Source organism: Channa argus, chromosome 5 (genome assembly GCF_033026475.1).
Source record: "Channa argus isolate prfri chromosome 5, Channa argus male v1.0, whole genome shotgun sequence".
Classification (NCBI taxonomy): Eukaryota; Metazoa; Chordata; class Actinopteri; order Anabantiformes; family Channidae; genus Channa; species Channa argus.
In genome coordinates this window covers 15,435,033-15,445,674 of record NC_090201.1, presented here as the reverse complement: position 1 = coordinate 15,445,674, position 10,642 = coordinate 15,435,033, and the positions used below count along the sequence as shown (strand labels likewise).

The 10,642-nt window shown below is 41.1% G+C and overlaps 1 protein-coding gene across 3 annotated transcripts in view; it reads left to right on the top strand.

Moving 5' to 3' along the window:
* The window catches only part of bsnb (bassoon (presynaptic cytomatrix protein) b), a 59,746-nt gene extending 49,470 nt beyond the window's left edge, over window positions 1-10,276 (top strand). For 2 of the 3 annotated variants that reach the window (XM_067503311.1, XM_067503309.1), the window contains exons 6-13: window positions 974-3,071; window positions 3,450-4,282; window positions 4,584-4,695; window positions 4,780-4,926; window positions 5,126-5,181; window positions 5,358-5,476; window positions 5,921-6,053; window positions 7,126-10,276. In XM_067503311.1, coding sequence (XP_067359412.1) covers window positions 974-3,071; window positions 3,450-4,282; window positions 4,584-4,695; window positions 4,780-4,926; window positions 5,126-5,166 — 3,231 coding nt within the window. In that variant the 3' untranslated portion in view covers window positions 5,167-5,181; window positions 5,358-5,476; window positions 5,921-6,053; window positions 7,126-10,276. The remainder of the gene's footprint in view (window positions 1-973; window positions 3,072-3,449; window positions 4,283-4,583; window positions 4,696-4,779; window positions 4,927-5,125; window positions 5,182-5,357; window positions 5,477-5,920; window positions 6,054-7,125) is intronic. The other variant, XM_067503310.1, reaches the window with a different exon arrangement.
* Window positions 10,277-10,642: the final 366 nt, after the last annotated feature.

The window sequence follows — 10,642 nt, the reverse complement described above, 5'->3', positions numbered from 1 at the left end:
TCTCTCTATCATGTGAGAGACGTATTTCTGTATCTGCCAAACCCTAACGAGAGACCAGTGGTTCACAGAATATGGAGTAATCTTGGTGGCACGTTGCTTTCTTACTGATTGTTAGCAGCTGGTTAGCAGCTGCTTAGTTAAATTAACATTGCTCTGCAGAAGAAAGAAACCACATTTGAGGCAGCTTTTTTACCACGTATCTTTAGTGTTAGTGTTTCATAATATGTTCTCCATTGGAATCCTAACAAAATTGTAATTTACCCAAATACTGTACTTACTCAACTTTTGTGTAACTAGACTAGCAAAGATATTTTAAGTAATATTTTTATTTGTAGCATTTGACATATTTGCATTTGCTCATACCTGTTTATACCTGCATGCCATCTGCCGACATTTTAAACAATGTTGATATCAGTTGTTGATAACAACAACTGATATTTATTCAGTAGAGTAATTAGAACATTATATAACACTCAAAATATATTTGAAGGAAATCAAAGATACTCAAAATGCAATTTCTTCATAACACTGTAAGGTCTCATGGCAATTTGGGTGCTTTATCCTGTCATGTTTATTTTGGTAAGCTGCTCAAACACATTTTCGTTCTGCAGTTATTTATTATTAAAAATGTTATTTTAATTAAAATATAAAATTAGTCTCATGGATTCTACATTGGGCAAATTTAAACTGAAAAAATAATGCTTTTTGGTCGATCACACTTATTGAGAGTGGAAGAGATGCATTTGACTTACCTGAAATTCGATTTCAGCAGCAATATTATCAATGTTACCTAATAAAACAGTATTTATAGTATTGTTAGTAACACCCTTAAGAGAAAGAAATGTCTTTGGCTTCAGTTAAACAACATAGTGTTATGAAATCAATCTATGTTCATTGAATTAATGATGAATTTGATTTACATGAACACATTCTGTTTAGAACTCAGTGTCTGCTAATGTGCCTGTCTCAGCAGATGGCCTCCCTGCAGCAGCAGCAGCAGCAGAGCTCTCTGATGAGGAAAGTAAAGAGGACTCTTCCTAGCCCTCCTCCAGAAGAGACTCCCCTCCCCATTGTTACTCCAGCACAAATGTACAGCTCTCCTGGCATGCCCCAGAGAGTCTTACCAAGACCTTCTCAGGGTGTAACCAAGGCTGGACTTCTGAGTGAACTGAAAGCTGTGGAACAAGAATCATCAAAGCTCCGTAAGCAGCAGGCTGAACTGGAGGAAGAAGAGAAAGAGATTGATGCCAAGCTGCGGTACTTGGAGCTAGGCATCACCCAACGTAAGGAAACTATGGTGAAGGAGAGGGAGAGGAGAGAACTGGCTTACCTGAGATGTATGGGTGATGCTCGTGATTACATGTCAGACAGTGAGCTCAATAACCTCAGGATGGCAGCTGCAACAGGAACATTTGATGCTAATGGTCTACTGACAAGGCCCAGCACTGCACCACTAAGTCAATTTTCTAATGACCTCAATACAGCCTCTCAGTATCCCTCAACATCATCATATATGTCTTATCCATACCCCCAAAGTCAACCATCAATACAGCAGCCGGGTTCTGCCTACCAACAGATAGGTTTCCAACCTCCTTACCCTACTTCTTCTGGACCCCAGCCAGGAACCTTCCAGCCCCATCCCCCACCTGGCCCTGCCTACCAGAGCCAGGGAACCTATTCCTCCCGCATGTATCCCCAAACCTCCTACCAGACAGACCTTGGCATCCAGCAGCATGGTCACCAAGGCTTTCATCAGCCTGGTCAGCCTATGCCAGGCCAGAACCTTCCCTACCCAACCCACAGCTCATACCAACCTGTCCTGTCTTACCAGCCCCAGGCAGAGATCCTTACAGTCCATCAAAGACCAAGGCAAACGTCTTTGGCTGACCTCGAGCAAAAACTCCAGACAAACTATGAGGTCATTAGCAACCCACCAGTATCAGCGGCCACATCAGCTCCAGACACCAGCTTTGGCTCAGTCTTTAACAATGCATATGGACAATACCGCCCCCCTGAACCTGGCCTGACTCACTCTGCAGAAAGCCCCACCTCTGCTTATGCTTCAGATGGTCTCTACACCTCTAACCTGGAGCAGAATATTCCTAGGAACTATGTTATGATTGATGACATCAGTGAATTGACAAAAGATAACACAAACCAACCCCCTGATGCTCAGGGTCACCCGGTAAGTGCTGGATATCGCAGTGAGAATGGTCCTTCACGTGGGAATGCCTATGGTAGGCCTGAAGATGAGCCTGTTGATGCTTATGGCAGACCCACAGGAACAACAGGTTATCAAAACACAGTGGACAGTCGCACCATCACTACAGTAAGTGGAGGCTCTTCTTATTACTATGATGATTATAAACCCACATCACGGAGCACCACCAGTAGCCACAAACTTACACCCAAGAATCTTGCTCCTGCAGTAGTCTCCTCTAAACGCAGTAAGCACAGGAAGCAGGGAATGGAGCAGAAGATTTCTAAGTTCTCTCCTATTGAGGAAGCACGGGATGTGGAATCTGACCTTGCCTCTTATACGATGACAACATCAACAGGAGGCAGTTGTACAGTTGTCTCCAGATCCAAGAAGCTTCAAGATGATGTCAGCTATAGAATGAAGAAGAATGCATATGACCAACAGAAATATTATGGCACCAGCCATGAGGGTCTTGAGGACGAGGACCGAATGTACAGCTCTGGAAGGTCCAGGTCTACAGGATATGGTATGGACAAGATATCCTCCAGAGATACCACAGGCCACAGGAGTAAATCCTATGAGAGGGATGCTATGGAGCGGTCTCAAAGAACCAGCCGCAGTGGAAGGCCTCCCATGCGCAGCCAAAATTCAGAAGAAGAGAGCCCACTCAGTCCTGTTGGAAAACCTGTAGGCATGGGAAGAACTGCTGCCATACCAGATGCTCATGATGTGAGGAACCAATATGGATCCAGCCATTCTCTGCCAGATGTGCAGGATCATCACAAAAAGGACTTGCCCAGAAGCCATGTCTTTAAACCAGATGACCCTTACTTCATAGATGACATGCACTGTGCTGTCTCTGACAGTGAAGGTAACTGGTGCTGAACCATTTGTGCTGCATGAAATTCCTTTCTTCCACCTATTTGTTTATGCCGGAAAGATGCTGCATGTCAAGTGTGAAATTTTAAGAAGAGCACCGTTACTTTGTCTATTTTTAATGGGTTGATTGCTGTCCTAAATGAAGCCTCGGTTGCCTGTTTTTAATTTCTATTTTTAATGCAACATGTTCCATGTATTGTCTTGTCTTCTGTTTATTTATTTATTTATTTATTTGGATTCCTCAAATATGTGCGTGGCTCTGGGATGAGAAGCATGCTTTCCCAGTTGTTTTGCATGGCTTTAATCTGCATTCACTCCACTCTACACATGAAAACCATTGACTGATAATATTTGTTTTGGTTTTGAAAAGCCTATCATTTGGGCCAAGAGGAGACTGACTGGTTTGAGAAACCACGGGAGGCCCGTTCTGATCGCTCACGACATCATGGAAGTGGAAGTCACTCATCCACGGGTAGGCGTAGTAAACAAACCTACCACGATTATGACGAACCTCCAGAGGAATACTGTGCCCAAGATGAGTACAACCAACGCCATTCCTCTTCAACATCATCACGGGACCACCATCACCATGGCAGCAGCTCTGGCAGACATAGCTCTTCTCGGCACTCTTCAGAGGATCCCAGGTCTTCCCGTTCTTCCAGGACCCACCCCAAAGATCCGTCAAGTCGCTCTGATGGCAGGAACTCCTCGTCTACACAGAGAAGGAGTGGTCCAGACTCCCGTTCTGCCCAGGGAAGCCCCAGGAACTCAGGAGACTTCTCTCGTGACACAGCCTCTGCTCATCACCAAGGCACTGGAGGAAGGAGCCAGAGACCACAAGGAGATCGATCAAACTCCAGGAGGCAGGATGCCTCTGCAGCAGGGTCTAAACCACAGCAACAGCAGCCTCCCTCTCAGGGTCATGCTGGGCAGCAAATAGGGGGTCAAAGTCAGGTGCGGAAACATCCAGGCTCTGACCCACTTGATGGCACCCAGCAGGCCCAGCAGCCACAACAACAGAGTGGACAACATCAGCAACAGCAGCAGCAGCCACTACAACACAGCCAGACCCCTCCAATCAGCCAGCCTACAACTACAGCAGGGGCTGGACCAGCACAGCAGCAGCCCAAATCCGGCCAAACCCCACCACAGGGACGCCAGTCAGGAGGAGGCTCTGCAGCTGGGCAGCCAGCAACAACAGCTGTTAGTAAACTAAACTCTAGTTTTACATACATTGAACATTTGATATTTAGGGGAGTATTACCTAAGCATCCTGTAAAATGCATTAAAAGCTAATTAAGGTTTTATGAGGACAGATAACTATAGAGATTAACCTTAAAAAACTCTAGATATTAACCTTAAAAAAACTTTTTTTGTGGGAGAGAACAATGTGTTATTCCATCAGATTCCATCAATGTATGCAAATCCACCTGATAATATGTAATTAAATTTGAAATCAAGATATTATAAATGTCACTCAATTTCACTACTTAATTTTATGTAGGCAAAAATGGATGCTACACCTGCAGCAGGAGCCACAGGAGTTAAATCTACAACAGGAGTCCCACCAGCACCTCAGCCTTCTAAACTAGCTACACCACCTCTAACAGGCATTGGTAAGTCTCATTTCCACCATTATCATAATCACGCAGTGACTCTAGGCAAACACTGCGTGTAATACTTATGCTTGCTATTTGCAGGCGCCAAGGCTGCACCTGTTGGGATTGGTAGCAAACCTGCAGGTATAGGCAGCACTGCACCAGGGCAGGCACCTGCTGAAGGCGAAAATGTTCTCACCAAAATTCTGCAAGGAGGCGCAGCAGAGCAAGCGGGAAAGCTGGGAGATGGTAGAGTTATGAATAAATACACGTTTAAGACATTGCGGTTCAGCTTGTCTTCAGGTGTAGGAATGTTAAATTCACTCACTTTCAGGTTGCATTTTAAATGGAGTGTGCAACAAGGAAACAGGAATACAAGAAAGGAATTTATTTAATGGACATCTCACTGTTGTTATACTTATATTTCCCTCCACTTTTTCCCTGACAGCCTTGTCTGGCCTTGGGAAGAAGTTCACTTCATTTTGGTGAACTGAACAGAGGGGGGTAAGCTTTCATTCATGAGCATGGATTGTTTTTAAGATAGGAAGTAACAGATGGTGGATTACTTATCAACGGAAATTACGACGGTCTTATTTGCTATAAGTTACGAATTTTTATAACATGTTAATGTATGTGTTTCGCTTCTGTTGTTTATTTTGAATCAACTGTGCTTTTTACAGGATATGCCGAGTTGAACTGAGATGGATTGGTAGATTTATACTAGAAAAACCTATGAAACTGCATTAAATAAATGTCACATTACAGAGCAAACAGAGGAAGAGCGACCTTGAGTGCATCAGTAAGTATATCTTTCAAATATATTTGTTTTTGGATGCATTTACATTTGTGTGTGTGTGTTCAAGGGTCTCAATGAAAAATTGTTGTTACCTGCTCTGCTGAGTTACCAGCTTGGTAGGAGACTATATAAACTTTTAATAATATGTTTACTCAGTTTTGAAAATGCAACAACTTGTAAAACTGTTAAATGCTGGTGATGCTCAGTTTTACCTCTTAAGCTATAGTTTTTTAATATCCTCCAAGACACCAAGCTGTGAAAACAAAAAATTTAGTAATTTAATTATTGGATTGCATCTTTTTTCATTTTCTCATTTATTTACATAGATTAGCATAGTCCATGTCTATATGACTAGGAAACTCAGTGAACTGATGACTCATTAGATGCTGTGATTGCATATTTGGACTGATCTGCTGTACCATTGCTTTACCCCAAATTACTGAACAGAGCTGGAATCAAAGGATGCCTTGTCAGCATTGAATTCCCCAGACATGGGCGCATGACTGAAGTGAATTAAATGAGGGTGATAGCTTTGTCAGCATGGTGTTACAAGACATGAGCAGAAGACTGAGGCCTGAAAGTAAGTTGATGCCTTGACAGAACTTCAGTGGTAGAATGATGATTATAGAGACATCTGATGCATTATTGAAGTGTGTGTGTGTGTGTGTGTGTGTGTGTGTGTGTGTGTGTGTGTGTGTGTGCGCTCATGTATAAACAGTATGCTTGTGTTGCTGGATTACCAGCTGAATACATTTTGAATGCTATTGGTGAGTCATTGGTTGTGCTTTAACTTTTTACTTCTATGATTTACTGCTCTGTCAAGACACAGTCCAGCTGAACTTTATGCTGCAAAGATTAGATATTAAAGCCAAGAAAAACTGAGGTTGGCACTAGTATAATTTACCTTCTTCACATACTTGCAATAATCTGGGCCTAGCACACTGTGCTATAATTAGCCTGAGAAGGCTAACTGTGGCTTGGCTTTAATGTCACACACGCAAAGACACAGAGGGACAAGAGCACATGCAGTCACACAAAGTCATGACTCATGGTAGCCTTCTCTCATGGAACAATGCACTAATGAACTAATTCTGCCCAATGGAGCAGAACCACAGAAACCAAAATAAAGTAGATTTCAGTGCACTTTATTTAGCTTCTGTCAAAACACTTGATGTGCCTTGCACACAATGACGCTGAGGGTCATTTGGATGTAGGTCTTTCATTCCACTGTTATGTTGTCTGTAGTGACATTTCCAAATAATATCACTAGTGATGTCGCTCATCTCTGTCTGTGGCCAGTCTGAGGATACTGACAGATGTGGAACGGGGAGGTAAACCTGACTTGCTGCTTCACTGAGCAGCAGGCCAGTCTTTTCAGCCGGGTGCATTACTGTCAATACTGGTAGAGCTGTGATGAGCTGGGGTATCATGAGAACTGTAACCTCTAAGCCATAACCCAAACATAGCAGTAGAAGCCCAGGCCATTTTAAAATCCAATTATTAGTTCAAATGTTTTAATCATTTTATTTCTTGTTTTCGTACATTATTGGCCTGTGATGCAGCATTCATTTTTATTTGCTTCTGCTCATGTTCATGTGGATTAACAGTTCCTTTTTTCGCTAACATTTACATCTTTTGTGTCTTTATTTCAGGAGGACAACCACTGTCAGTAATAAGGATGAAGTGAGGCAGAGGAGAGAGGGAGAAGAGGGACTCAAATCCAGCAGAAAGCCTCCTGGGATCTGTGTGACAGTAGACAATTGCTAACTGAGACACCTGGACATCATGGGAAAAATTCAGCATGATTGGCCAAGCATGTCCCTTCTTTTAAACCACTCAGTAAAGGAAGCCTCCTAGCGCCATCTACAGAGATTTTAGTGGAACTAAACTCATGTGTGAGGAGTGCACTTCTGGCAAGGATATTCGATTTTCCATTGATGTCTTCAGAGCCTTCACATAAAAACACAGTGGAAAATAAAACAGAAAGATTTTCATAGGTTTTCCTTGTACCAAAGATACCAATCTTACCCAACAATGACACCGCATAGCTGGAGTAGGCAAGGTGTATCACGGTAATAGCACCCAACCTGATGACTCCACCACAATCCTTGAATGCTTGGTGTCTGTGGTCTCTACAGTACATTCCAGTGTATGGAATTTTACACTTTCTTTGAATGTGTTTTTATTTCTCCTCTATGTTTTGATGTCTACAGAATGCATTGTGTAAATGTGGACTTGAGAATGCACGCACAAATGTTTGAAAAACTGAAAAACGAAACCCTTTTTTCACCATCTATGAGATGCCACTTGTTATTAGCTGTAGGTTTTTAGGGAAGGGAATAACTACCAGTGTGCCCACAAGTGTGAGATTCACACAGAGGAGAGGACCAAATGAAAGCATGGCCACGGCTCTTTATTAGCCATCACAAAGCCATTGTTATAGTCTACGCCAGACTTATCTGGGACTTTATCCTTTTTATTGATCTGTCTCATCTTTTAGTTTCTTTTCATTTTTGCCTGATATTCACTGAGTGGAAGAGCCTTATTCAGTTCATGTTTTTACTTGTATACCTCATATGTTTTAAAATGTCCAAGTCATCATGCATTTCTTTTTACTCAACTGTATACTATTGTATACAAATATAAAACAAATCAGAGATCTAATTATGTAAATTTGTCATTTGTGTATTTATGGAATCAATTTCCAGTGACTTTTTTTTGTTGTCATGTGTTTTTCTTTGGTAAAATGCTCATTTATATTTTTCACATTTTATTTGTTTAAATCTGTTTTTGCATCAGATAATTTGCTTGTTGATTTGAAAAAGCAATAGCATGCAGAAAATGGTATATAGCACAATGGTATAAATGTTTAAATTAGTGTTGGGAAATATAAAACACTTCTGTCAATTAATAGCCGTAATACAATTTGTCAGATGGTTTACAACTACTGTACCATGTCCAGACATGCATAGCATGTGCAGATGCATAAGAGCATGCAGGCAGGTACAAACACACTGACACAGACATAAATGTATGCACACGTTCTGTAGATGTTACACATCCTGGTTACACTTCAGAGCCAAGGTAAATTGAGTTCTCCAGACTTCCCGATGATTAATGAGGTTACCGATTCACTAACAGAATCTCACTAACAAGCTGGGCCCACTGCCTCTATTTGTGCAAACGGACACACACACAGACACACACAGAGATGTAGAAGAAGATGGAAGCAATTATGAATTCAAATGTTCTATGCAATGACTCATTTTGAACTTAGAAGTGATTCAGCCTAAAACAATTTATTATCATCATTGTATTCACAAGAAAATGACAAAATTATGAGCTAAAATAGGAAAAAAAAGGTAATGATACTGTTTTACTTAGCAACTCGTCTGTATGAATTTGAATATTGAATATTGAACTAGAATTGTTTTTAATTTTGTGGCATGTTTTAACCCATAACTCCCCAAACAGGGGACTTGTTGCCAAAGGGTAAACTGTGTAGACCGTCAGTTTGAATGTCCACCATCATGTTGCTTTGAAGCATGGGTTTGCTTGGCTTTGTCTGGCTGTTTGTAAGCCCTCATTCAGTTTTTGTGTGTTTTGCCTGACCTGGGCTCCTCAGTGTTTGGCTTGCAGTGACTGTCCATGCTGCTATAAACCTGTAATACAGATGGTCAGCACTTCTCATTAATATGTGTCAATGTACATATTGGGTGTCAGTATAACCTGTGGGATGAATGGAATGCTTCTATCAGATATTTCATTGTTGAATAAACACTCAGCAGCCAAGCCATTTGAAAGGTGCATGATTAGATGTTATATTCTTGAAAGATGTACCCGAATTTAAAAAAAAGGTAAGGCATGATTTCACCAAGGTTTGCCTGGTAAACCTTTACTTTCACAGGCCAACGTAGAAAATACTGATGAATGAAATCTTCCGCCAGTCATTCACGAATCAGGGCATGTCATTTTGAAAGCACAAGCCTGACTGGTAGCACTTGCTGCTTGATGAAATTCAGAATATGGAGGTTAGGAAACAGTGCCTCCAATTGAACAGTAAACAGTGAAGATTTGTATCACAACAAGAGATAGATATGCTATCTGATCAATGTAAGATGCATGAGACAAAACAGCCTTCAGTGCAGCCGTGCAGATTGACAGAAAGGCAGACAGACACACATTCTTATTGTAAATACAAATTTATTCTTCTGTACAGCTTTTGAGTTTTGAGTACGGCTGTCATGTGCATTCCCATGCCGTATTTGCTGCCAACTTTTGTGTATAAAATGAATATTTATTAACACAATGAGGTTGATGATGAAAATAATGATAAGGATTATTATCATTATTGCATAAGCATAGTGTATGTGGCTGACTTGTATTGACTGTTTACAACAGTGGATCAAAACTTGTAATCAGAAACATATCCAGTCTGTGCAGAGTTTCTATACATATTGTATTTGTGAATAAGGTGAAAAAACCTCTATGGCAATTGCAGTAATAAAATGCGTTTGTCAGGCCATCAGGAGGTCTTTGATTTGATGCATATTATCTGCAAGGTAATGATGGTTAAGACGGATCAGAAAAAAATTTTAAATAAAAATCTCGAAAATGTCATTCACTGTTGTAAGTGCAATGGGCAAACTGTCAGTTGTGTATCCATTGTGAAACCTTGTGTTCTATTCAGTGTATTCCTGTAAACAGAGTAAATTTTGGTGCATCATGTCAAGTAATGTGAAATAATGAAACTATTGACCCTGCAATTTCAAAACAAAGAAAAGAATAAAAAGAAAAGGAATATATTGTGGTTATTTTTTTGAGTCTGTGTGAATGTGCTTCCTTGTGGAGCTGATGCAGACTCAGTTACTTTTCTGCAGACAGAGGATCAAGAATAAGTCCTTAAGGAAAACGAGACTGTACAGATAAGACCAGGCTTTAAGCACTGAAGCAGCGATGATTTATCCCTGTGTGGGTGGTAGGCAGGCAGGAACAGTGACAGGAGAAGTGTTTGCCAATGCATATGGAGAGATGGAGGTGTGAGTTTGTGGAAATGTTGACTGAGTCTGTATGTGTGGATCAGGAAAATTGTGAGAAATGGCTTGTACTCATGCTTGCTTTGGCAGTTTCAACAATCCTACCCTTACAGATAGAGTGTGATAAGGATAT